At 39.6% G+C, this 25400-nt stretch overlaps 2 protein-coding genes across 3 annotated transcripts; one reads left to right on the top strand and one right to left on the bottom strand.

Moving 5' to 3' along the window:
* Positions 1–690: 690 nt before the first annotated feature.
* On the bottom strand, positions 691–12205 carry LOC132132147 (sodium-dependent phosphate transporter 1-B-like). Of its 2 annotated transcripts, none has more exons than XM_059544442.1 (11): positions 11909–12205; positions 10108–10837; positions 9858–9998; positions 9649–9734; positions 9421–9517; positions 5657–5776; positions 3200–3424; positions 2557–3103; positions 2275–2460; positions 2087–2171; positions 691–1963 (listed from the first exon to the last, which is right to left on the bottom strand). In XM_059544442.1, the coding sequence occupies exons 2-11, from the start codon at positions 10448–10450 to the stop codon at positions 1802–1804; spliced, it is 1992 nt and encodes a 663-aa protein (XP_059400425.1). In that variant the 5' UTR covers positions 10451–10837; positions 11909–12205; the 3' UTR covers positions 691–1801. The 2 variants fall into 2 exon arrangements, with proteins under 2 accessions (XP_059400425.1, XP_059400424.1); XM_059544441.1 differs by having other exon boundaries at positions 692–1963; positions 2557–3106; positions 11909–12204.
* Positions 12206–13585: 1380 nt separating this feature from the next.
* On the top strand, positions 13586–20855 carry LOC132132148 (stAR-related lipid transfer protein 7, mitochondrial-like). Its single transcript, XM_059544443.1, has 8 exons — positions 13586–14613; positions 14964–15124; positions 15214–15263; positions 16074–16184; positions 16763–16845; positions 16936–17035; positions 17121–17205; positions 19293–20855. Exons 1-8 carry the CDS (start codon positions 14162–14164, stop codon positions 19454–19456), a joined length of 1206 nt encoding a protein of 401 aa, XP_059400426.1. The 5' UTR covers positions 13586–14161; the 3' UTR covers positions 19457–20855.
* Positions 20856–25400: the final 4545 nt, after the last annotated feature.

The following is a 25400-nucleotide window of genomic DNA, read 5'->3' as shown; positions in this document are numbered from 1 at the left end:
GCAACCCATTGTAAAATATATACATATACGGTTGTTCATATTGGTATACATTCCTCAGAAGTACTAGTGAAGCAGGTCTATGAGAAGCCTGGAACAGATGAGTTACACCATTCCTCAAGTTTTACAGGAATGCTAATGGTCTCAAAACTAGCATACGGATACTTGAGTGAGTGAAGTGACATTCGGCCAAGTATGGTGACCCATACTCAGAATTTGTGCTCTGCATTTAACCCATCCGAAATGCACACACACAGAGCAGTGAACACACACACACTGTGAGCACACACCCGGAGCAGTGGGCAGCCATTTATGCTGCGGCGCCCGGGGAGCAGTTGGGGGTTCGATGCCTTGCTCAAGGGCACCTAAGTCGTGGTATTGAGGGTGGAGAGAGAACTGTACATGCACTCCCCCCACCCACAATTCCTGCCGGCCCGGGACTCGAACCCACAACCCTTCGATTGGGAGTCCGATTCTCTAACCACCAGGCCACGACTTCCCCCCCTTCACTCTCTTCAAGTTTAATTCACCATTTCTGATGTCAAGAGTCACAGCAAGGCATTACTGGAAGAGGCTCACTGGTTGTTTTTAAACATCAGAAAAAGGGGTTTTATATCTAGACAAAAAACAAATGGTTGCCAAATTCATTTTGGCAGGGGCACATTTTGAATAATTAAGCTCTATTAACCCATGGTGTAACTCAGTCTAGCATTGCACTGGTGAACAGTTTGCGTATCCAAGTAACACTTCATCCTTATGCAAATACAACAACCTCTGGTGACAGAGTCCAATGGGCCATAATCCACCAAATGGAGTTCAATTGTCTACAGCAAACATTTGGGGACGTGCTGCATTTGAGGGAGTAGCCAGGAGCATGCTAATTACAGCAGAGCATTTCTGTGCTTTAAGGAAGCATGAATCTTTGCGGTAGCTGCGGAGAGGTTTAACTGCATCTCTAAGCACAGACTGGTCCGTTATAGTTGTTATTGGGCAAAGCAGAGCAAATATTAACCAGCTCAGTTACAGTGGTTTCAAACACCAAAAGAAGAATTTTATATTCTGTAAACTACTGAAGAAAATAGGACTAAAAGAATAACGTCTTTTTAGTTGACCAAGAGGCTTGTTTTGTAGTGTAACCTACAAAAGAATAAAAAATAAAGACATCTGGAAAAGGACACTAAAATTGTATTAAGGAACATGATGTGAGCAACCAATTTACTTCGCTAATCAACCCTCACAAGACTTTGCTAAAAATGTGGTTGTCAGAAGGCTCTATTTGTGGTCAGCTTTGAGTTAGTCAGGTCTGCTTGAAAAAAAAGGGGGAAATTAAATCATACAAAATGCATCAGAAGGAAAAATTCCTCTTCCCCAAATTCTTTGCACCAAAACACTGCTTCTCTAAGGAACTCAAATTACGAAAGTAATGAGAAATCTGTAAAATGAATGCTAATACTGCATTGCAATTGTTAATACACCTTAAAAAAAAACAATTACATAATTACATTAAAAAAAAAGTAATTTGACGTATATTTACAAGAGGAAATTTAAATGGCAACCATTCTAGTTTTGAAGACATTTTCTTCTCTGACCTGTGGTATGTGTCCTGGTGCAATGCACACACATCAATAGAGACTAAAAATGTTGCAGCCAAGAATCACAGGCTCTATCGAAAGGGGCCTTTTTCATCCCTCACTCATCACAAGGATGATGAAGGGTAGAAAGCAAAGAGATAGAGAAGGTTGAAATGTACCCTCTGTCTCTCTCTGGGGCTTCTGTTAAGCAAAGAGGGAAGTAGAGCAGACTTTCAAGGCCTCAGAATGACTTTGGTGAACAGGGCCATGATGGCCGCGCTGATAAGGCCAGAAATTGGCACAGTGACAAACCAGGCCATGAAGATGTTTCTGAACAGTCGCCAGTCCACTGCCTTCTTGGAGCGCAGCCAACCGACAGCCACCACTGACCCGACCTAAAAGCAAAAAAAAAAAAAAATACACCCTCAACAACAAGTTGTAGTAAGCAATCTCATTCAAATAGACTCTGTCTAAGACTTGATTTGCATTGGTTTGTTTTGCATACAGGCCCATCTTACCTTGCAGTGAGTGGTGGAAACTGGAAGACCAATGTTGGAAGCAACCACAACAGTGACGGCTGAGGCGAGTTCAATACTGAAACCACTGAAATTAAACAAAGCATTGTTTAGGGAAGTCTGCCAGTTGGGAGGTTGTGCTCTGTACAGCAGGTGCTGTCTGATGTGACAACATGGATGTGTGTTTATACCTAGATGGGGTGATGGGGGTCAGGTCCTTGCCCATGGTTTGGATGACTCTACGGCCCCAGACCCACAAACCGACACAGATGCCAACTCCTCCATACAGCAGCAACCAGATTGGAGTTGGTGCACTAGATATAACCGACCCACTCTCATAGACCAGCCACAGGGCAACCAGGGGACCAATTGCGTTACTGAAAACAAAAGATAAGTAAAATTGCTTAAGTGCTTAAGATTGCAAAGCATTCTTAAATCTATTTTGAGCACAGTGCAGTACAATGCTGCATTACCTGACATCATTTCCTCCATGAGCAAAGGAGCCAAAGCAGGCAGTGAGAATCTGAAGGAACTGGAAGAGCATCGACACTTCAGGTCTGTCAGCATCACTCCTATCCTCCTCCAAAGAACCACGGCTGCTCCCAGCATCATCATCGGCAATCTCCAAAGCAACCTCACCATCACCCAGACCTTCAGGTGCACCATTCTCTGCCACTGCGTTGCAGTAACTCGTGTAGCTGTCCATGCGGATGCGCTTTCTCTCTTGGGTGTTGGCTTTTTCCTTGTCTCCATCTTCGGAAGCATGCAAGTCAGCTTCTTTGGGCTTGAAGTCTCCGTGCATGCCGATGATGGCCATAGTGTAGGAGGTGTAGCTGTTGTTGCGACGGATGGGCCGGTCGCCACCCTCCCCCATGCAGTCTCCCACTTTTGCCAAATGGAGTTTATGCAGCAGATCCTTGTAGAGGCCAGAGTCCTTGTGAACTGTGTGGTACTGAGAGTAACCATTGCTAGGAACGTGTGTGGGGCCAGTGGTGAAATGAACATTGGCCGTCTTCGCAGCTGCTGAAAACAGAATCAAGTTACATGATTGATCTTCGACAAAAACAGTAAATACATGTCATAACTGGCATGGAATGTGAGGCCCTACAGACTTACCACTGCCCGTCTCTGACTCTTTGCAGTCCTTTTGATCTGCGTCATCTGTATCGCCAATGTCAAAAGTGACCTTGCGGTCCTCAGAAAGAGGTGGTGCCGAGGGGATGTTCGACGGCAGGGCACTGTACTCCTCAGGGACAGGTTTCAGGATGGGACTGTGAGCTTCATGCAGCTCCCTCTTCTCCATCAGAGGACTCTTAGAGGGACTGCAAGACTTTACTTCACCTGTGTATCAAATCAGTCAGTCAGTTATTTCCACATCATTTTATTTAACCTTTGGGTCAAAAATGCATAAATTTACTATTTTTAAAAAAATAAATTGTATTAACATTAAATAGAGAACCCTAATCAGTTGAGTAAAGGCCAGTCTGATCAATCATTTGTGACAAGTACAAAGGCCGGTAAGTACTTTACTCACTGGCAGTTCACATGGCCATCACATGAGCGCTTGATTCTATAAACTTTCACAGGCAAACACTGTTTGCTTAAATTGTCACTATAACCCTACATTTCAAGGACAGCATGATATAACTCAGGGTCCATCGTACACCGATCTGCTCATAAGTGTTAAATCACACGCTTTCTATTTTTCTACTAGCCTGAACTATTTCCCTGTCAACACCTCAGCTGGACCATTGTTATCCGACCAATTAGTGCATCTCTATGACCCAATTAGGTTGTCAATGCACAGCCACACTATTCACCTTTAGATTATATATATATATATATATATATATATATATATATATATATATATATATATATATATATATATATATATATATATAAAAGACTAGATGACTAAAAGACCCTGTCCTAGTCCAAAGCTGGTATTTCTTAAAAGTGCAGTTTGTGTAAGAATATTTTGTGCTTTTGTTCATTATGTGATTTGAGGATTATAAAACATATGCTTGCCATTTAACTTGTTACTGTGAACTATAACTGAGATCACAGCTGTTAAAATACTTTTTACTACAAACCCTGTACTTTTGCATGGTATGAACAAGCATAATTTAAACAAAAGAAAACCCAATATAGAGTTAACAGAGCTTTATTAGTACTGAATACAGAACATTCCTTTAAAGAGTATATTGTCTTTATAAGTGTCTGATTAAAACTGCTGTTCATCTTTAATCTGCAGGGTACTATCCCCAATGAACACCTGGTGCTTGGCCTAAGGCTAATAAATCTTGCAAGTCCACAGATTGTGGTCCAGACTTTTTTAGGGTCTGAAAAAAAAAAACCTTCAAAGGTGGATGTATTGTTATATTTTTAAGTGTAATGCAAAAACATCTGTAATGAGCCTAACTAAACCATTGAGGCACCCCACCCATTCATCTTTTGCTGGGTTTTCACCTAAATTACCAGGAACCTTTTTCCCCCCAGACCTGTTGCTTTATGCATTTCCATTGCAGTCTAAAGTACTGTGACGATTAGGCAAATAGTCTTGTGACGTAGTTCTGTGCGCACTTCTTAATATAAAGTAAACAAATTTCAGACTTGCATCCTCGGTAGTTCGGACTTTGCGAGTTCGACACAGGAGTGTGATCTCCCACAGACGGGAGGATGCAAGTCTGGTAATTCTGCAAACAGCAGCATACTTGATAGCATTAGTCAGCTGGTCTTGGCTACTGCAATTTTCCTCAAGTATATTTACAATAAGACGAAATATATCAAACACCACTGCCTCCTTTCGTTTTCATTTAAACATTTATAGCCGCAGAAATGTATTTCAGGGAAATGTGTATATAACGTTAACTACATTACAATGAAATGAAATATCATACAGTATTGCCTCTATTTTCATTTTAACATATTAGTATATTAACTAAATAAAGACAAAAGATTACCTGTTAGATTTACCCAAAACAAACAATTTTTTGTTTAACCATTTTTTAAATGGTTTTAAAATTGTCCTAACATTTTTAATTAGGCGCTGTCTTTATAACTAAACCACAGATTTGAGTTTTAAACAATTACATTCTCGCCTGAAATACTTTTAAAACTACATATCATGATACAATAACAGTTAGATTTGGACGTTTATCTGAATAAATGGTGGTTGAAATACAATGCTGCATGAACTCAAACAATCCGCATGTTTAGTTCTCAAGTCCAGCCCCCAAAAGTTCTGGGCCTTTGAAAAAGTACTACCTCGGCAGCAGGGACTTTCTGAGGGGCATTTTTTTTACCCAGGACTTTATTTAGATCTTCGTTCCTGCTGTGGAAACACCCCAAGTACCAGCCCAAATTTCCTAGTTCCTGGGTAAAGGTCCAGTGGTGAAAACGTGGCTTTTCTTTTCAGTAATCTATTTAGCAACTGTTATGCTACCCAGTTGTGCTCTGGAATTGACACTGAGCCACTAGATATGACTTATAGCGCTATTGCTAATGATTACATCGATTTTATGGTTTACAGGGTTAGAATTAACACAAAGACTAAAGACAGATACTTACATTCGATCTTCTTCTTGAGCCGAGGGCAGACAGCAAACCAAACGATGATAGCAGTGACCACTGCCAAGCCAATGGAAATGAGCAGCACTCCCCACCAGGGCAGCTTATCAAAGCCCAGCACTGCAGTCCCATCGTTCACAGGGAAAAAGGAACCAAGAGGGGTGTCAAGGGAAAGAAGAAATGAAAGGTGCTTTTGAGACAAAAGGACAACATGTGCTACCATCAACATAAACAGCATTAGGGAACAGACAGGGATACTGTGGATTCCTGGTTGTTGGTAATGGTGTTGGAGTTAAACCGTAATAATACATAAGAAGTGGATTTACTGCATCTAAAAGTAGCTAACATCCTTTTCAAAGAAAATAAAAGCATGTTGAGAGAAAAATACTTCAGACACAGGCTCTCGTTTATCATTTTCAGTTAGAAGACTACTGTGAGGAGCATTCAACATTTTTTTTTACTTGCTCCACATGTTTAGAAGTCCAGAAACACGAGCCAAAACTACCACTACAACCAAGCATCAAATATCTTGGTCACATTCAGAATGCAAGCACAAGGTCCTCTTACATAACACTTCAGGGAAGTAAGTGTGAACAGCAGCAGCAAACGTTGCAGTGACACAAGCCGTTGTACCATATGGTCAGCAAGCGTGAGCAGCCTTTTAAGGTATCACGGCAAAGGCTATCCTTTGGGAGGATGGGTGGAAAAATATAATAATATATCGTGACCACTCCTGCAGAAAGGTTATATCTGAGCCAAGACTGCAGTGCTAGCTGCAGTCATGAAGAATGTGCACTGCATGCTTAAGGAAGAGTGCTGGCTGGCCAAGTCACCATTTATGAATTCCCCATGGGGTCCCAAGTCACAGACAATGAAATGTGTCAACATAGGTTCACGAGACCAAAAACAAGGTGAAAAAAAAGTATTGTAAATATTCAGAGGAAGTTTTGTCCCCCCGCCCCAAAAAAACACCTTGTATTGGGTAGGGCTATAAAAAAAATTAAGACAGGTTGAGAGATGAGAGGACAGGGAGCAATGGGGCATAAACTCTGCTGCAGGGAATGCCGTGCCACTGCGTGCTAAGGTTATGCACCTTTAATTCAATCTCAGGAGACAAGACACCAGGAATGTCTGACTCTTTCAACAGAGCTCTGAGGTACATGAGGGAGGAACAGCTGAACTTTCCAAAACCCAAATGACTTCGCAGCAACAGTTGTGGCCAGAGGAGGGGAGGGGGTGAATGAAGGTCAATGAATAGGGCCCATCAAGTATGGCAGTCTGGCAAAGTTCCTGCTCACTGTTTGAGAAATCATGTTCACATCAATATAGTTTGACAAACACTGCCCAAAAAAAGGGGAGCAGCCATACCACGAACATGCGGTGGGATGAATGAATAGAAGTGGATTAATTTCCTGCTTCACCTCACAATAAAATCTGCTATCCCATGGTCTTTATAACACAATAACAAGTTTTTCCAGACACTATCAGCACTATACCTCAACACGGTGACGGGATAATGATGGTTTTTGAGTCATTGTGGACTGGGCACTGCTGTTCATGCCAACTAGGCCGTTTCTGGTCTTTGACTGACACGCATTGTGAAAGTTCCAAGCATTTTTTGATAATTAACAGGTCATGAAAAAATTTTATGGTGTCCTAAAATTCTACCTTTGTAGCACTACCAAGATATTGTTTGGTGTCTGTTGAGAAACACCCAGTTTATTTTTTTAGTCTAGTAAACACAAATGAATCACGCTTTAAACAAAAAGTTCTTTTTGACACTGTAAATGGTTTTGAGTCATACGGAATAAGGCAAATATAAAAACATTCCGTTTCAAATGCACAAAGTATATTACTGCTGCCTTTCGTGTTTGTTTTGTATCCCCAGGGGAACCAAAACGCACCACTGTCTTGTTTTTTTCCAAAGGAGAAGCAGACCGGAAAACAAGCATTGAAGTACTGGGGGTGGTAGGGTATAGCCAATAACCATGGCCCTTATTCTCAAATTAGGAATATGAATAATACAAATTGAAGCCAGAATACACTATAAAACTTAAAAATCTAAAAGGATTTTAAAACACATGGCATCAGACATCTGATGATGTATCTGAATGGCTACAGAAAAAGAAATAATACATTAACATGAGGTTCACACACTACCAGACTATCAAATCGTTGACAACACAACAAACTAACACCAAAACATGTGCCTTGCTAGAAGACACATGACAGATGAAAACAATGTATTCTAAAATTGGCTTAAAATATTAAACAAGTTTGATCTCCGCTGACTGGATGGAAATCTGTGCCCACGTTTTTTCTTCGAAATATGGCAACTGTGCCTGCCCAGAATCTGTAGACTGGCTCTGACATTTGGCAACTAGTGAAGATTCTTCAAGATAGAAAATTGGAGCAAAAATCTGGGCAAAAGTAATGTCGTTTATTCCAACCTTTAAGAGACGCTCTTTAAGAGAAGTAAAAACTAGTTGACATTAGAAATTAGAACAAACAAATAATCGCTGGTCGACTGAGGTCTCAAATGCTGAGGGCTGCTGACATTAAAAAAACAGAATGAGGGCTTACGTGTCATCTGTATTTTGCATGGGAAGAACTTTCCAGGCACTTTGGTTGCTGAATGACAGTACGTCTGTGTGCTGAAACTGGGGGCAGGGGTGGGCTATAGAACATATTAACAGTGTTGAGAGGCACCATGTTCGGGGGAGGGGATTATTAGGAGCGGATAACTGACTTGATGTGCATATCACACCTATATCTCACATGCCAAACTAGTTTGAACGGATTCAACTTTTTCTACAGTATGTGAGTTGGAATGTCATGCTCATACTGCACAAACGGTTAAAACAAAACCAGAAGAACAAGGTGTTCCAAGAACCAGCTCAAACACACCACTTCAAGGAACTCCACCTAGTTACATACTGACTGAAATTTTACAGGGCATGTGCACCAGCGTTCAGCTCTCTTCAGAAGACAAAGGAGGGTGATCAACAACCCCCAACCCTGATGTGCTCAAACAACTCCCATTATGTGTCAGCGGATGAATTTGGCTGAATTAAACTTATTTATGTACTTGACTTAAGGAATTTATTAAAAAAGCAAATGTATTTCCATAACTAACTTGCATAACTATAGACAGACCAAATATTAACTTTCTCTGAAGCCCTACATGTTGCATTAGGATGTCTAAGGCAGAAGGTATGTATGTTGCTATGTGAATGTGTGTATGTTTGCTGCACCTTGCTGTGACTACGTAAAATGTGCCCACCTGGGAGTGCATGTGTACACACTCCAAGGGTGCATATCGCGTCATACTCTGGCCTGAAGCCTTCATTTAATGGCCCAGGCCAGTTGACTTCTTGAATTATTGAGCCCTGTGGGTAAGAGAAATCAAAAAGGAGCAAAGGTTGCTCATTTAAAAAGGCTTCCAATACAAAAGAATTCAGAGCCCAACAGTTAAAGTCACTCAAAAGCGTGGTGCTTTCTCTACTGTGGTTGATGGTTCATTTTGATGGGCATTTATTCTTTATTCCACTGGTTTTTTTTTTCTCCTATGATGGAGAAGGAAAAACACTCTGATTGAGGTCATGAATACAGACACCACACGTCCGTGTGAAGAGTGCCTTCTCCAGAGCCCAGTGGTTAAACACTGCTTTGCCTTAAGCATTGTAAACACAGTCTGGCAGAATCTGGGCATCTGGTTAGGGTGTTAATGGGCATGCAAAAGGCAGATGTAGAGAAATACTTACTCGGTGCTCCAGTAAACATGATGGAGAACAGGTTGATTCCCATTGTAACAGCATAGAAGAATGGCAGGGCCCTCAGACCATTGGGCACTGGATCTTTCTGCAAAGAACAAAGTAGAAAGACTGTTATCCATCACCCAGCTTTGGTGTAATTTTATTCTATATTCTTCTCATTCTACATCAAAATAATTAATTAAGACCAAGTCTGAAAGGCAAGATCATTTTATTTACCTTTTGCAAGATGAAAATGCGAACAAAGTAGAAAAGAACTGCAGACATTATGCCAGAGAGGACAGGTGAGAGGAACCAAGAAGCAACTGTAAGAGACCAAAGAACACCGATATGTAAAGAAACATACACATCACCGGTTTCTTGAATGGCGTAATACTCACACATGTGCAACTACAAATGAATCGTCCTTGTGAATGCAGCTGACTCACCAATTCTAAGAAGCTCCAGCCATTTGACGCCCTGCTGACCTTTGGCGACCAATGAAAAGCCAATGGTAGCTCCCACAATGCAATGGGTCCCAGAAATAGGAAGCTTCAGAAAAGAGGCAAGCAACTGCCAAGCAGCAGAGCCTTAAGGGCATTGAAAACATAAAACTTAAGAGAAAACTCAATTTCACGTAATAAAACAATTAATTAATGATATATAACATATGAGCATTAAGCTTCATAAACCTCTCACCAAACATAGCGCTGACTGATCCAGCCATCAACACATGCTCTGAGCCGTTGTACATGGTCACGTCGATAATGCCTTTGCGGATGGTCTCGCTGACTTTGGCTCCAATCAGCACAGACCCCAGTGTCTCAAATACAGTAGCAAGAATGCAGGCCTGCCTAAGTGTAACTACACCTGATCCCACTGCTGTACCAAACGAGTTGGCGACATCATTAGCACCCACTGAAAAGGCCAGGATAAACGCTATGATGAACCCTACGATTAGGAGCCATAGATAATCCGACAGATTCACTTGAGCGGCAAGGGTGCTCAAAATCGTAACCGTGGCCAGAGTTGTCGACTCCATTGTGGGTTGATGGTTTTCAAGTTATACAGAAAAAAAAAAGCTTCACTATCTTACAAGGAAGAGAACCAAATATGTATAAAAGCAGCAGCACACTGGATATTTTAATCCCAAGATAATTGAGGTACTAGTGTTTCTAAATCTGTTTTCTGCCTCAGACCTACCTTCACCCCTTCGCTAAACCAGCAAAAAAAGCAACCCAGACACCAGAGAGAGAATCTGTACTGCTCTACACTGATATGTAACGTAAAGGGAGAGGGTGGAGTGAGGGCCTATTGCTATCCTCTGAATAGACCAGATCTGTTACAATTTGTTTTGGCTTGGGTAATTAGGCAGACAGAGCGAACATCCATTGTGCAACTGACAACGTGAGTGAATGGTAGCTCATTCCTGGAAAAAAAGAGAGAGAAGAAAGTGGGAAGGTTCCCGTGTTACGCAACATTTTCACTACAGAGGGGCCAGAACTTGTACATTATTATATTACACACTAAAATATTTAATAGCTTTTTTTTTGCATATAGCGGAACTGAAGGTCTAGAAAAAACTTTCACTGTACAAAAAGGGGGCGCACCGAGAACACAGAATGAATGCATGCATGATCATACAACAAAACTCAGAACAAATGGCAACCGATGGCTTATGATTACAATAAACCAAGCCAACACATTCAAGTAACAATATGTACACACAAAAAAAGAAAGAAAGTGATTTAAGTCAATCGGACCACTTTGTTTTACAAGCCCGGGAAGGCAGCACTCTGATTAATACTTTAAGCTCTTTGACAGCAAACAGACACAAGTAACGTTATTCAAATGAAGCCTTCAGCGCACTGGTGTCATGTGGCTTTCCAGCACATTCCTGCAATGTAGCCTTTATTGGCAAAGACACGCAGAGAATCCGTGATGAAACGCGGGTGACTGTCACTCCAGGGCTGTTTGAGCTAATTCTCCACGCTCGCGCGCAGGACACGCACTTCCTCGCTAACGTTAGCTTGAGATACCATAAAAGACACAACCCTAAAAACGACCATTTTAAACAGCCACAATTCGCTGATATCAATATTAAAATAAAATATCACACTACTTCAGTGCAGAAATGTTGTAAAGCTCTTAGTTCAACGAGGGGATGTCCGTTTTTACTTTGCGCGTTGGCTCCGCGCTAACGTTACACGTGTCGTCATTCATTCACACACGCTAACAGCTAATATAACGTTATAGATCAAAATTACTTTATTGAAACACCAAAATAACACAAAAAATAAAATTTGATAGATGAAAGAACATATATCAGTGGCACTGTGGTATTAACTAGTCGTAATGATACCCTGGTGTTTTTTCCACGCGAGTCACCTGACAAAGCCACGAGCTTTTAACCGTTCAAATTAGACAACGAACAAATTTTGATAAGACAAATATTACTCACTGCCAACTAGAAAGGAAAAAAAAAATACTTTTTACTCACCACTCAAACAAAATTGTCGATAAATTTCGATTTAGATATTTTTTTACACTGCAGCCCGCCCAGTCAACTTCCCCTTTCCGCGCGCGCGGGGTGATAGATAATAAACGCTCTAGCTTCTAACTTAGCACTAACGTCGGATAAATAAAATCAGTTCGAAGCTTAAGACTACAAAAAAGACACTGTTCGTTTGTTTAAATTCTTGAATCAATGAAAAACTAGCAAAAAAAAAAAAAAAAAGTGCTCTCAGCCAGCTTCAGTTGATGAGTTCCTGCTTGTCCAGGCAACACATATATCATCCTAATGTGAGGGCGGGGCTGTCTTCAGCGGATAGTGACGTAGAACAGTACGAACAGTAAACCCCGCCCTCGGACATTATTTGGTGATAACTATAGGAGAAAAAAGGATTACTTTACACAGCACATACCCAACAAATACCTCACAGATGCTTTAAATTAATGTTTTTGTGAAAAAAATAATTGTTATATTTTTTTAATTAAATAATTTATTTGATATTAAGTTATATTCTTAATTTTATTTTCGACGTGTAAAAAGTAAAAAAAATTAAATCGAAATTTTTTTTAGAAAAAAATGTAAATGTATATATATATATATATATATATATATATATATATATATATATATATATATATATATATATATATATATATATATATATATGTTCACAAATATCTAAGTCGAGTCTGTTTCTATAATGCACTCTCTTAATTATTAAAAAATGGGACATAGTAGAGTCAATGTGTATATATTAAGATACAACTGAAACGTTGTCCTAAACCTAAATTGATGTCTGTTGGTAATTATTAAAGGTAATGTGTTCGACTGTCCGATTACAAAGGCGTCTCTTGTTTTCCGTATTTGTATCTTCTGTGACACTAATTTTATCCAGTTCCTCTCGTGGGTTATCTGAAGTCATGGGATAGACTGAGATGAAGCCAAAGTGATGCTGCAAGCTGTGCTATAACTCCCCCACGTGGCCACAGAAAAAAAAAAATTAAAAAAAGTTACTTCAATGGAATATTTCTCCTTTTACTCAGGAGCACAGGATTTATGTACTTGAGATATATAGGGCATTTATTGCCCATGTGAAATAATAACGACAGGAATAATTATTTGAATGGGCTCGAGATAGATAGATAGATAGATAGATAGATAGATAGATAGATAGATAGATAGATAGATAGATAGATAGATAGATAGATAGATAGATAGATAGATAGATAGATAGATAGATGAAAGCCGGAGGTTCAGTAGACAAATCTAGACTGTCTACGCATAGATTTTAATAAAAAAGTTTATTAAATAATAAATTACTTGATAGTTTTGATGACTTACCTATTACTCCAAAATTTGACGAATAATGTTGTAATAATATATAATTAGTAAGTGTACATATCTATTTATCTTAATTCTGATTACTCTGCATGGAATAAGTGGTTCATTATTTCATAGTTGCAGCACGGACTAGACACGTGGTTAATCTGTTTAACCTTTAAATTGTTGGGGACCACCATTGGGTTGACTTGAGGTGAGTCATGTTAAAATGCTGGTTGATCTAGGGGGACGACCAACGAAGACAGACAGCCACATTACCCAATTAGAATGAAAGCTGCATCCTCAACGTATGTGACAGCCAATAGAAACTTGTAAAAACGGAGAAGGGCGTGGCCAACAGGGATGTTCGAAGCAGCTCGCTCGTACTCCACTAGAGAGGTGTGAGGGCATGACGCTAACGCACGAGGATAAAAGTAAGATTAGTTTAAGGATAGGAATACGAAAACAATTTAGCTGTTATAAAACATCGTGTATGACATACATTTTTTAAAGATTCGAGTTGTTGGCGTTGATTTAATCACAGTTTGCCCGCCGTTGCATGTCATTGAATGTTGGCTAGCTAACGTTAGTCAGTTGATCTGTTATCGCAGTTGTTCGCAAATAATATCGAATCGTTTGTTTATCTAGTGAATTGCTATTATAGCGTCTCATAATATGAGATGAAAATACATATTTCTTTTTTACTCATGCGTTTTAGTTGTCCATTAAAACCTGTCGTTAAGTAAATTGCGAGATAATCGCTAGTGCATGTCAACTTGGCATTGCGTTGCACTTGTCTCAGTCCTCTGAATACATGGAAACTAATCTGTATAATAAATCTTTGTTTTTTAGCTAAAAAGTGCACGTCAAAGTTAAATAAAAAAATTTTTTTATCATCGATTCGTAGTTCTAGAAACAAAGATGTTCCCCTCTGTCCAGCAACGCTATTTGTGCAATATAGGGGCCAGATCTGTCCGACTGCAGAGCTTCAGCTCTTTTAAACAAAGTGGAGCGATAAGAAGCACACCGTGGAGTTTGTCGTGTCTGGGTGAGCGCGTGGGCCTGCTGCTGTCATGGCTCCAAAAAGCAGGAAGAGGAACGCATAAGCTGGCCTGCGACGAAAGGAAGAAGGCGAGACTACTGTCTATATTCGCCAACCATTGTAGTTTTGTGACGGGCCAGAGGCTGAGAAGGGCCTTTCAGATCGGAGAGCTGTACTCAAACCTGTACTCTGAGAGGAGCAGGTGGACGCTCGTGGGACACATATGGAGGCGCCTGCAGAGCAAACACGCCCCCACCGGAAAACTGATAGCAGCACTGGCTGGGGTCTTCATGTGGGAAGACCAGAGGATTGGAGATGACGAGCTGAGAAGGTACTGTTCATGTGGTGCTATTGGTAATTTTGGGAATAAGACACATAATGTGCCCCTATGATCTGACTGATATTCACACTGGTTAAGCGTTTTACAGATAGCGTTGTAAACAAAATCCTGATGGAATATTCCTTCTATTAACCAATCAGAAACGCTCTCTAGCTGTCAATTACTTTTCGTGTTCCGGTGTTATGACATCAGATTGGGTGTTATGGCTTTAGAGGGTGTGGTTTTGAAGAGGGGCGAGGTGCAGTTTAGCCAAGTTTAGTTTGTGGCACATTTGTTATAATTTTATCTCCTTGTTTCTGCATTATTGTGGTTAAAGCAGCTCTTCTGTACTTGCGCTTCAGGTGTGCGTGGGAGCTGCAAGCACTGGAATCGGTGAGAAGCCAGAATGTGAACCCAAAGACAGCCGTGCATGTGGATCCAGGCTGGGAGGTGGTGGTGGAGAAGAAGAACTTAAGGGTGTGGAGGAGACCCATCCAGGGGAGCCATCTTTTTGAATACAGAGGTATGTTCTAAGGTATGTTCTAAATGCTAAAACCGTTTGTCCAGTCCTATTCAAATAACAGATTCACATGTCTGGCTCTCTTGTTACAGTGTTTGGTTCATATACAGATGTCACTCCCCGGCAATTCTTCAATGTTCAGGTACTAAATAATTTAATTAATATTAACTGCTTGAATGTCACTTTGCTAGTGAGATTTTAATGACATGACCTGAACCAGTCACAGGTGCCTGTATGAGATCCTGAGGATGCCACCATTCATTTTTTATTTTAATCCTAATACTGAATATTAATTTTGTAAAGAAACATTTAAATTCTTATTTGCATGCTGTTTACCTATTATTACTTGAGGAGTATAATAAGTAAAAAAGCAAGCAGAATCACTAAATTATTGATAATAAATAAAAATAAAAAGTTTGAACAGGTCAGCAGTCAAATGTTCTGCAGGCACACATTTACTCCTCTGAACTCATGAATAACATCTTACTCTCATTATTTTCCCTGTAAATGTAAGGGACTAATAAGATTCCAGTTACTGCTCCTAAAAAATATACTTTAGACAAATTTCACATTCAACAGCAAATATGTAATGAAAACCATAATATTTAAGTCTAATTGACTGCAGTAATGTTTCTGTTGTGCTCCACCTGCTTGTGACTCATAACGTTTAAAAAAAATTAATTCAATGTAAGTTATGCACTGAAGAAAGCACAATGGATTTTGTGGTGTCTTGTTATATGGTGTGAGATTTAGTGTGGTGACATAAGACAGACAGCATGTGTGTTTCACACCAGATGCGAGAGTTGGCAACCCTTTTGCATGTTTCAGGCATCACCCGCCTTGCACTTCATTTGTTAAAGATGTTATATCTTGTGTGTGCATGTGGTTAGTATCTGCTGTTAGTATTTGAATGTTATATTTAGACTCTCCCAAATATTTCCCTTTACTCCAGTTGGACACCGAGTACAGAAAGAAGTGGGACGCGCTGGTCATCAAACTGGAAGTGTTGGACAGGGACGTCAACACTGGCACCGAGGTCATTCATTGGGCCACGCATTTTCCAGTAAGCTCAAGTTCTACACTGCCTGCTGTCATAACAAGAAAACATCCTTGTGATTTTTGCAGTGGACAGTTAATGGGCTGAGTCGAATTATCAGAAGTGTAATCTAGTACTAGTTGGCTGAAGATTTAAAAGCTTTTAAGATAAATCTTCTTTCTGTCATCAGTCCACCGTGCTGGATTCATTTTCATTGTTAAAGAATTTCTTGATCAAGAAGTTACAATCCTTCAAAATCCTAATAGGTTGACATTTAGGATTGCAAAACGATTGGCTTTAAAATCCAAGTAAACAGCATTTTATATAGGTATTTATATACAAAATATGTTGATTCTTAACAGCTACTGTATTATATTCCCAAGTGCAAGGGCTTATGGGTATTCACAACAGCCTTTTTTTTATCAGTTTTAGTTGTTAGTAGTTTAAGTATCTATTTTAAAGCTGAAGAACATGTAGATATTTTGAATGAGTTATAATTGGTTGGTTTAAACCTTATTTTAAATTCAATATTTTAAATTCTGTTAGTATTTACAGTGTTGTTTAATAGCAATTCATATTATAATTTGTTGACCTTTCCTGTGCAGTATCCCATGTACTCCAGAGACTATGTCTATGTGCGCCGATATCACGTTGACCTGGAGAACAACTTAATGATCTTAGTCTCCAGGTATCTGTTGTTGCCATTTTATAGGAATTATTTAGTGACATTTTAATTAGTGTGTCCTGAATAATAAGTGTGTTTGCTTTCTCTGTTCAGAGCCATCAAACACCCCAGTCTCCCAGAGACCCAGGAGTTCGTCCGAGTTCACTCTTACCAATCCAAGATGGTCATCCGCCCACACCGGTCATTTGACGAGGTGAGTATTGGGAATCTCCTGTGTGTCCATCTGTCTGCGATTGGTCTTAGTTTGCAGTCTTAAGCTAGTTATCTTGTCTCAACAGAATGGCTTTGATTACCTGCTGACTTACAGCGATGATCCCCAGACGGTCTTCCCTCGTTATTGTGTCAGCTGGATGGTGTCTAGCGGTGAGCCATCTGTTTTGTGCAATCATACTTTTTTTTTTTAATATGCGCTCCAATTTGTACATTAAAAATACTCCTTGAGGTTGTATCTACAGTCCAATATAATCGTTTTTTCACACCTGGACATCCAGGGGGAATTGAGAGATTCTACTGGATATAAATATAAAGGACACATTAAATTGACAGTAAAGACATTTGTAATATTAGAAAATCATTTTTATAAAGGTGAAAAAAAGCTGTTCTTTTTATCTTTATCAAAAAATTATGGGAAAATTTATCATCAAGGTTCCCATGTGTAATGGAAAATTGATGACCAGTCATGAAAAATAAGAGAAAATGTCCTGGAAAATCTTGTTGTTGTCTTGTTTTTTTTTTATATAATCGTGTTTTCCTTTAGCCGAGAAGGAACAGTTTACCACTGGCCCGAAAAAAAAATAAAAATTTTAAACGCGCAAACGGCAACCAGTTCTTTTGTTTTCTTTTAGCTGATCTCAGTTCCGGACTTGCACAAATGAAAAGAGGGGAAAATACTGTAGCTGGCAGAGCAAACTCACTGTTCATGATGCACAAAATATTGGAAGAAAATCCTTAATATTGAATTAAGGATGGGGGGTTATAAAAATGAGGGGAACTGACTGTTTTCAGAAAAGTTTACATGGCATTTTCTTTTCATCTCGCCTCTGTATAATGCATACAAAAGTAGCGTGTTCAGTATTATCACTACTGATTTTTGACGGTGAATACTGATGTGTTTCTAACGTTATATCCAGTGGTAACTTTAAAGGGTTAGTTCACCCAGATAGCAAAATTATGTAATTAATAACTTACCCTGATGTTGTTTCAAACCCGTAAGACCTCCGTTTATCTTTGGAACACAGTTTAAGATATTTTAGATTTAGTCCGAGAGCTCTTATTCCCTCCATTGAAACTGTGTGTACGGTATACGGTCCATGTCCAGAAAGGTAAGAAAAACATCATCAAAGTAGACCATGTGACATCAGAGGGTCAGTTAGAATTTTTTGAAGCATCGAAAATACATTTTGGTCCAAAAATAGCAAAAACGACAACTTTATTCAGCATTGTCTTCTCTTCCGTGTCTGTTGTGTGAGAGATGAAAACAAAGCAGTCTGGATATCCGGTTCGCGAACGAATCATTCAGTTCACCAAATCGAACTGAATCGTTTTAAACGGTTTGCATCTTTAATACGCATTAATCCACAAATGACTTAAGCTGTTAACATTTTTAATGTGACTGACACTCCCTCTGAGTTCAAACAAACCAATATCCCGGAGTAATTCATTTACTCAAGCAGTACACTGACTAAACTGCTGAAAAGAGAGTACTGAAGATGAACACCGAGCCGAGCCAGATAAGAAGAATCGAGGAGCTGATTATACTGCACATGTGTGATTCAGCGTGAAGCAGACTGACACACAGAGCGCATGAACCGAACTGATTCTTTTGGTGATTGATTCTGAACTGATTCTGTGCTAGTGTTATGAGCGTGGGTAAACCGAAGGCTTGAATCAAGGGCAATCATCGCAAATGACGCCATTATACGTCGAGCGCAAAAGAACCGGTGAACCGTTTTCTTCAACCGGTTTATTGAATCGAACTGTCTGAAAGAACTACTGGTGATCCGAAAACCGATGCAACCGGTTCTGCATGTTCCCGGGGGCAGGGTTTATGAACATCGGGGTTAGTGATGTCACAGATCCGGGGGGAAGCTCATGGTAGTCCCTACCAGCCTTTTTTGTAGTACTTAAAGGGATAGTTTACTCAAAAATGACTTGACACCCTCAAGCCATCCAAGGTGTATATGACTTTCTTTTTTTCAGACAAATCCAGTTGGAGTTATATAAAAATTTGCCCTGGCTATTCCAAGCAGATGCGTCTGTTAAACAGTTCAAAAGAAGTCTAATAAAGAGTTTCTATCCATAATAACCGTAATTACATAATGAAGGTCTTTGAATTTCACAGATGAATTGGCTGCCATCATGAAAGTCCATGTTCATTAATTGTGCCCTTTCTGCAGCTGCTGTTTCTTGACACCTGTTCACAAAGATTACAATTCCTCTCTATCTCACAGGCATGCCAGACTTCCTGGAGAAGCTTCACAGCGCTGCTCTCAGAGCTAAAAACATGGACGTCGGAGTCCAGGACTACGTCAGCATCATAAAACCTACCCAACCCACCCAAGAACGACTAGCTGATAATGCTCACACTAGTGGCCCGAGTCAGATCTACGCCTGAGCGACTGGATACAGCGATTGATGTACTGTTGAAAAATGACCTGGATCAGAACATTTTTTTTGCTTATGGGGTCATTATTTGAAACCACAAAGAAATTCAAACCATCTATTCCCAAAATTCATCTATGCCAGTCCTGCACTAACTGTCATACTGAGCGCTCACATCCCCCATTTCATGTGCTGTTAGTTTGCTTCCTCTTTCTGTAGGGTGCATCTAAACCAAACTGCTGAGATGAGCCAAAATAATGGCATTTATTAATTGTAGATTCTCCTGCCAAAGCAGCATTTCACTCCGCATTTAAATCATCAGAATCAATCATGCTGTTGAGATGCTGATAAACAACAGAAGCATGCACACACCCTACTAGCTTCAACTTCAGGAAGCCATTTTTTTCTTCTCCAGTTTATACTGTGGTGAGCTGCTCTCAGCTGAACCAGATCGAGTCCCCATCGTCCTCATTTACCGTGTGAATGTTCACTGCCAGTAAAACCCAAACAGCCTTCGCAGGATCGCCAAAACCTCTGGAAACACCAGAGAGGTGTGTCTTCTGCCAACCGCAACATCCTCATGATCAGGCTCCGATTCCTCCTGCGCTCTAGAGGGCTGTTTGAAGTATAATGCATCTTTTCTACTCTGAACTCTTGAACAGCAAATGAGGACACTGTGACTTGATGTATTTTGTGCAAGTGCAAAGAATTAGTAGTTTTTTTTTGTTATTGGGCATCTACTCTAATGGGATTGTCTGTGTTACACATGTTTACTTGAGAGATAAAAAATAATAATTGGTACAGTCTAACTTGTTGATCGAAATTACACTGATCTTGATCGACCTCTAGACCTAAATCTAGATTGTTGTCCTGTTTTGGTCTCCGTCCCATGGTTTGACCTTTATTTCATACTGATGTATGTAGTGACACCAGTGAAGTTATTCATACAGTAGCACTACAGTCTGCTGTGTGGAGAAGACATATGTAAATGATCTGAGGAAAGGTACATGCATCTTGTTGTGTCAGTTTTATCTTTATGGCCTTTCCAGAGGAACATTTAAAATGAAAGCAGATCTTTCGAATCCTAAGGTCAGATTTTTTTTTTGGTGGATGTGCAAATATATACTCTTGTATGACATCCAGATGTCCTCCGTTTGAATGAGGTTAGCACTTGATAATGGCATGGCGTTTTTTGTTACACGAGTGGTAACTAAATATCATAATTTCAAAAGGAATTATGTTGCACTTGAAATGTGAACGGTCCCAAAGACGCAGTGTTGAGTTAGTTGATTATGACATCCATATAATCAAGCATGCAAATTTTCAGTTTTGAATATCTGCTCTTTACTGAAGGTGCAAGTAAACCTCAGCATCTTGTTCACTATTGTTCCATATGAAATTAATTCCCTCTTTTTTTTGTTCTGTCCTTGTTTCGGTAATTTCGTCAGAATTACCATTTCGCACTATTCTGTTAGGGTTCATCATAAAAAGACATGGCCTAAATATATTTGTGTGAGTTTAACATTTAGATAGAACTGCCCTGTTTACATCCCAGTGTGTTTAAGGGAAAAAAAAGATAGCAAAATAATAATAAAAAAAGTTTTTTCTTTTTTTAAGAATTATTTTTTAAAGGTGGAGATGATAGATTTTGTCTCATTAACTATTGTTCACCGCGGTCAGTCGTACTTCAGAAGGTCTTTTATTTAATAATCCAAAATTATAGATTTTTTTTTTTTTTTGAATTTATACTCTATTGACATTTACCACAGAAAATAGATTTGATTTGTACAATAGATTGGAAAAATGTTAGAGGTGTATGTTGAAATGATTTACTGTGCTATTGCATAATGACAATTTTATTATTATTATTTTTTACACCTTAACACAAAGAGAAATATATGACACGTCTTGTTCCGTTTCCCAAAAATAACAATTTCCACGCAAATGACATTGGTCCACTCATCCTGAATATGGTTGTGGAGCACAATGCTTTCTGCCATTTCATCTAAGCATCATGCTGAAAAATTAATTTTCTTCCGCTACTGATTTGAGCTTGTTTTTTTTTTTTTGCTCTAATATGAAAATGATCTACCCAATTCATTAATTGTTGAAAATAAAACAATTCTGAATAATTTTCGAGTCTTGTTTCATTTTTATTAATGTAGGTATAGTGTCGAAGACTGTGACCTTCAAAAACCGCAGTAAATCTGATGTTTTAATAGCTTTTAATCATAATATGCAGCCACTTCTGGGAACAACAGAATAAAATGTAAGTCCAATAACATTTTTCATAGATAGACTGCATTTATTTAATAGTCTTGATATGTATTAATGGTGTTTGCTGAGTATTATTATCAGTATTGTCATTGCTCATATTGAAGGTTAGTGATCTAAATAAACCTCTAACCTAATCGTGTCAGTGAGCTTTGCACAAGCAAACGCCATTGACGTTCTCTCCCTAAAAATAAATGAAAAAGTAATGCATGTTACTGTTGTTCCCGTTCAATATGCACATCACACGCAGACTACTGGCTGCAGTATTTGTGTATATTTATAAAATACATAACGGTAGTCATGATTGTACTTCAATTATGGTGCATTTTCATTGCCTGGACTTCTGTGGCATTTATTGATTCTTTACATTCATAGTTAGACATTCAGGTTTTGGTTGATATGCGTCTTTTTTAAACCCCTCAGTGAATCAGTTAAAGTGTTCAAAATCTCCATAAGGTGCTATAAATAATGAGCTGGTCTCGTGAAGAGGTTGAATCTCCAAAGAGTCAATAAATAAAACACTTGTACACTGGCAAACAGATGACACAATATCTGAGCGGAGTCCTTTACTTGGAAAATGACTGGAGCTGAGCAGAGCAACCGAACATGACCTCAGACGGTAAAACAGTGGTTCATCCATCTAGAGACTTGACTTTAAGTGCTGCTCTGCAGTGAGCTCCACCCATCTTCATGACCCCCTGACTGCATCTAAGATTGCATTTACTTGAGCAAGGCTTCCATTACTAAAGTCTTTTTGTCTTCAGTAGTGAAAACGGTGGATGATGTGCCAAATTTGTTCATACATTTTCTTATGACGAATGAGCATGCATCTGGACATGGGCATTTTTTATAATTTATTTTCAAGCTAGTTGTAAAATATGAAGAAAAATATGTGATTAAAATGAATCCCCATGTGGATTGAGACCTACTCTGAATATTGGGGGGTTGGGTATATATCTCCCTTCTGTTTATGGTAGTTACGGCTTCGGTTGTATGAGCAAATTGAAAGGACATACACAAAGAAATATCAAGCCATGGCATAAGCTTTGCTGATGAAGTGCATATTGGCAACAGAACTAACACTATTTTGACCACGTAACAGTTTTGATCATGTAACAGTCAACAAACAAAACATAATGCATTTTATTCTCTTTAAAATACTTTTGTTTGGGACAAAAAGTTACACTTCAACAGACTGTTGCACAAGGTTTGATTCTTTAGATTGTGGATCTAAGAGGAAAAGAACAGTAAGAAAAACCTGGAAGAAAGTGCACACAAGTCTCCAAAGTGCTTGGCACAACCATGGACAGAAAGGGAACTGCATGGTTAGATCAAGCACAATGGTGTCCTGGGCAAAGTCGTAAAGTCAATAGAGACTTTTTCAGGTTGTGGATCAGTCACAAAAGACAAGATGGGATGGTCCATGTACATCAAAATGCTGTTTAAAATCATGCAGAATACAATGCGGGTCATCTGGGAACAGGTTGAGGCTCTAAGTCTATGTAAGGTGGAACCACAAGTCATAGATCACTGGGTGAAGGTAATTCAAAAAGACCATCAAAAGATCAAGTTGTCTTCTTCAGCCATCCTTCGATGTTGTATTTGTTCTCCAAAAGACTGTATTCAGGTTTCCAGAACCTGGAAGATATTGGAAATTGAGAAAAGCAATATCATAGAGGTTGTTGCAGGTGAATACCGAGAGCGACACAATGGGAGACGGGTGGAAAAGGTGTTTGCGAGAGACTGTGACTAAGGATGTCTGCAAAATTAAAAAAAGAAAAAAAGATTAGTCATAGGTCACGTTCTCACTGCAGAGATTCGCAGGCACCGCCCTTCCTGCGCAAAAACTGCGACAAACCCCACCCTCTCCGAAAATCGTATACCACCCTACTACCTATGTTGGATGACCAGTCGACAAATCTGTCAATTTTATACAATTTCTGTAGAATAATGAAATGGAACTCAAGAGAACTCTAGAATGGATGTTAATAAATGAGAGTGGTTTGGTAATCACATGAGTTTGCTGCCATTCAGTTCAGAGGTTTTCCAAAAAAAATCTATAGAAATAGAGTTTGTTGAAGTGATGCTTGTCTTATTAGGGGACATCAATAGCTCCCCAGATTTTTAACTTGCTCAAATAGACTGCTTTATAAGAATAAACCACTAATGTAATTTTCTTTCTCCGCCAGCATCGTCTATCCCACAACATTTGGACATCAGGGTTAATTCTTAACTTGTTACTGCAAAATCTCTTGTGGTATCTCTTCCAAAAACCCACCTAGATTCTGCCCATCCATCTGGGTGATAATCATATTACCCTACTTGCCATGCCCCTTGGGACATTTTAGTGGGAATGGGAAGGATGGGTGCGCTAATCAACTCTAAAGGTCGGACAACTGAACCACTTAGCATGATGAAATGTGAGGAAACAAACAATATTAAGTATGATGGTGGAGAATGAAGGATGAGGACCAGAAAGAACAGTTGATAAAAATGTATATATCTATATTCTTCAACAAGTTTCATGGTACAACTGGTGTCTAACTTACCCTCTTGAATCCGTTCTTTGAGCGTGTTACAAATTTGGAGCAAATATTACATCTTACCCAGTTTGTTCAGAAGTAGCATATTTTGTCCCCCTCTTGCACAATACTCTTTGAAAATCTTTACCTCGAAGAAGACTTGTCCAAACGGCACAGAAGAAACTTCTAGTGCACTAAAACTGTTCTAAGGAATTGTCAGCACAGCTCTGCGAGGAGAAAAGAAGAACAGTTAAGACATTCTGCAACTTATGCATTTAGGACTCTCGCCTCAATCTCGAACAGACCATCTACAAGAGGTCTTGAAGAAGACCTTTCAACAGGTTCCCATAGGGATAGACGTCCTCAAAGCAGATCTTCATGCCGAGACCAATGCCTCTTGTTCTTGCCTCATCGACGACTAAGATCATCTGACGGAGCTTCTGCTTTGAGCTGGGAGTCTGGACTGGACCTGTTAGCCGAACTGAAGGCAAACTGTCCAGGATGTCTCTCCTCCAACACCCCCATACTCCGCCCCGCGGGGGGGGTCGCACAATATCACCCAGGATAGGTGGGTTGCCGAAGAGAAGTTGGGTGGTGTGGGCCAGGGTACGTGTCATTGGGAGGGGGTAGAGGGTCCAGTTCCGCAATTCATAAATATTAATACAGAGTCCTCCCTCTTGAGGAGGGGGCAAATTCTTTAATTTTGTTAGAGGGGGAAGTGCTTTATTCACTTAATGGCTTTTATTAGTGCCCGGACTTCAACTCTTTCATTAGCTAAAGTGCTGCTATAATTTACAGGGGAAAGTGCAGCAGGGGAAGATGGGTGGGGGAAGGGCGGAGCTTGATGGGTGAGCACTGGCTCCTCTGCCATAGGCATACGTCCCTACCACCTTAAAAAACTGACTCAGATCAATGCCTGAATCTGCTTCCATTTCATCCCCACGAACCCAACAACCCCACCAGAAGAAACAGACTTCACACTTTTGCTGATGCAGCACTTTAAATTCTCATTGATAACTTACTGCACCTTTCAATTATGCTTTCTTTGAGAAAATGATTTATTGTATTGTCCATATTAGCTATTTTATGAACAGGGTGGCAGGTAAGAGGCTTTTTAATCAGTCATTTTGAATAACACAAAACCGTATGCATTTTTTTCAA

The sequence above is a fragment of the Carassius carassius genome, chromosome 49, assembly GCF_963082965.1.
Source record: "Carassius carassius chromosome 49, fCarCar2.1, whole genome shotgun sequence".
In the NCBI taxonomy this organism is placed as follows: domain Eukaryota; kingdom Metazoa; phylum Chordata; class Actinopteri; order Cypriniformes; family Cyprinidae; genus Carassius; species Carassius carassius.
Note: the sequence above shows the minus strand (reverse complement) of the source record. Positions and strands in the feature narration are given on the sequence as shown.

Coding starts and splice junctions, on each gene's coding strand:
- LOC132132148 (XM_059544443.1), top strand. CDS start 14,162: ATGTTCCCCTCTGTCCAGCAACGCTATTTGTGCAATATAGGGGCCAGA. Junction 16,185..16,762: donor ATTGGGCCACGCATTTTCCA/GTAAGCTCAAGT, acceptor TTTCCTGTGCAG/TATCCCATGTACTCCAGAGA. Junction 17,036..17,120: donor CACACCGGTCATTTGACGAG/GTGAGTATTGGG, acceptor TTGTCTCAACAG/AATGGCTTTGATTACCTGCT.
- LOC132132147 (XM_059544441.1), bottom strand. CDS start 10,450: ATGGAGTCGACAACTCTGGCCACGGTTACGATTTTGAGCACCCTTGCC. Junction 3,425..5,656: donor GCTCAAGAAGAAGATCGAAT/GTAAGTATCTGT, acceptor TTTGATACACAG/GTGAAGTAAAGTCTTGCAGT. Junction 2,461..2,556: donor CATGGAGGAAATGATGTCAG/GTAATGCAGCAT, acceptor TTTTGTTTTCAG/TAACGCAATTGGTCCCCTGG.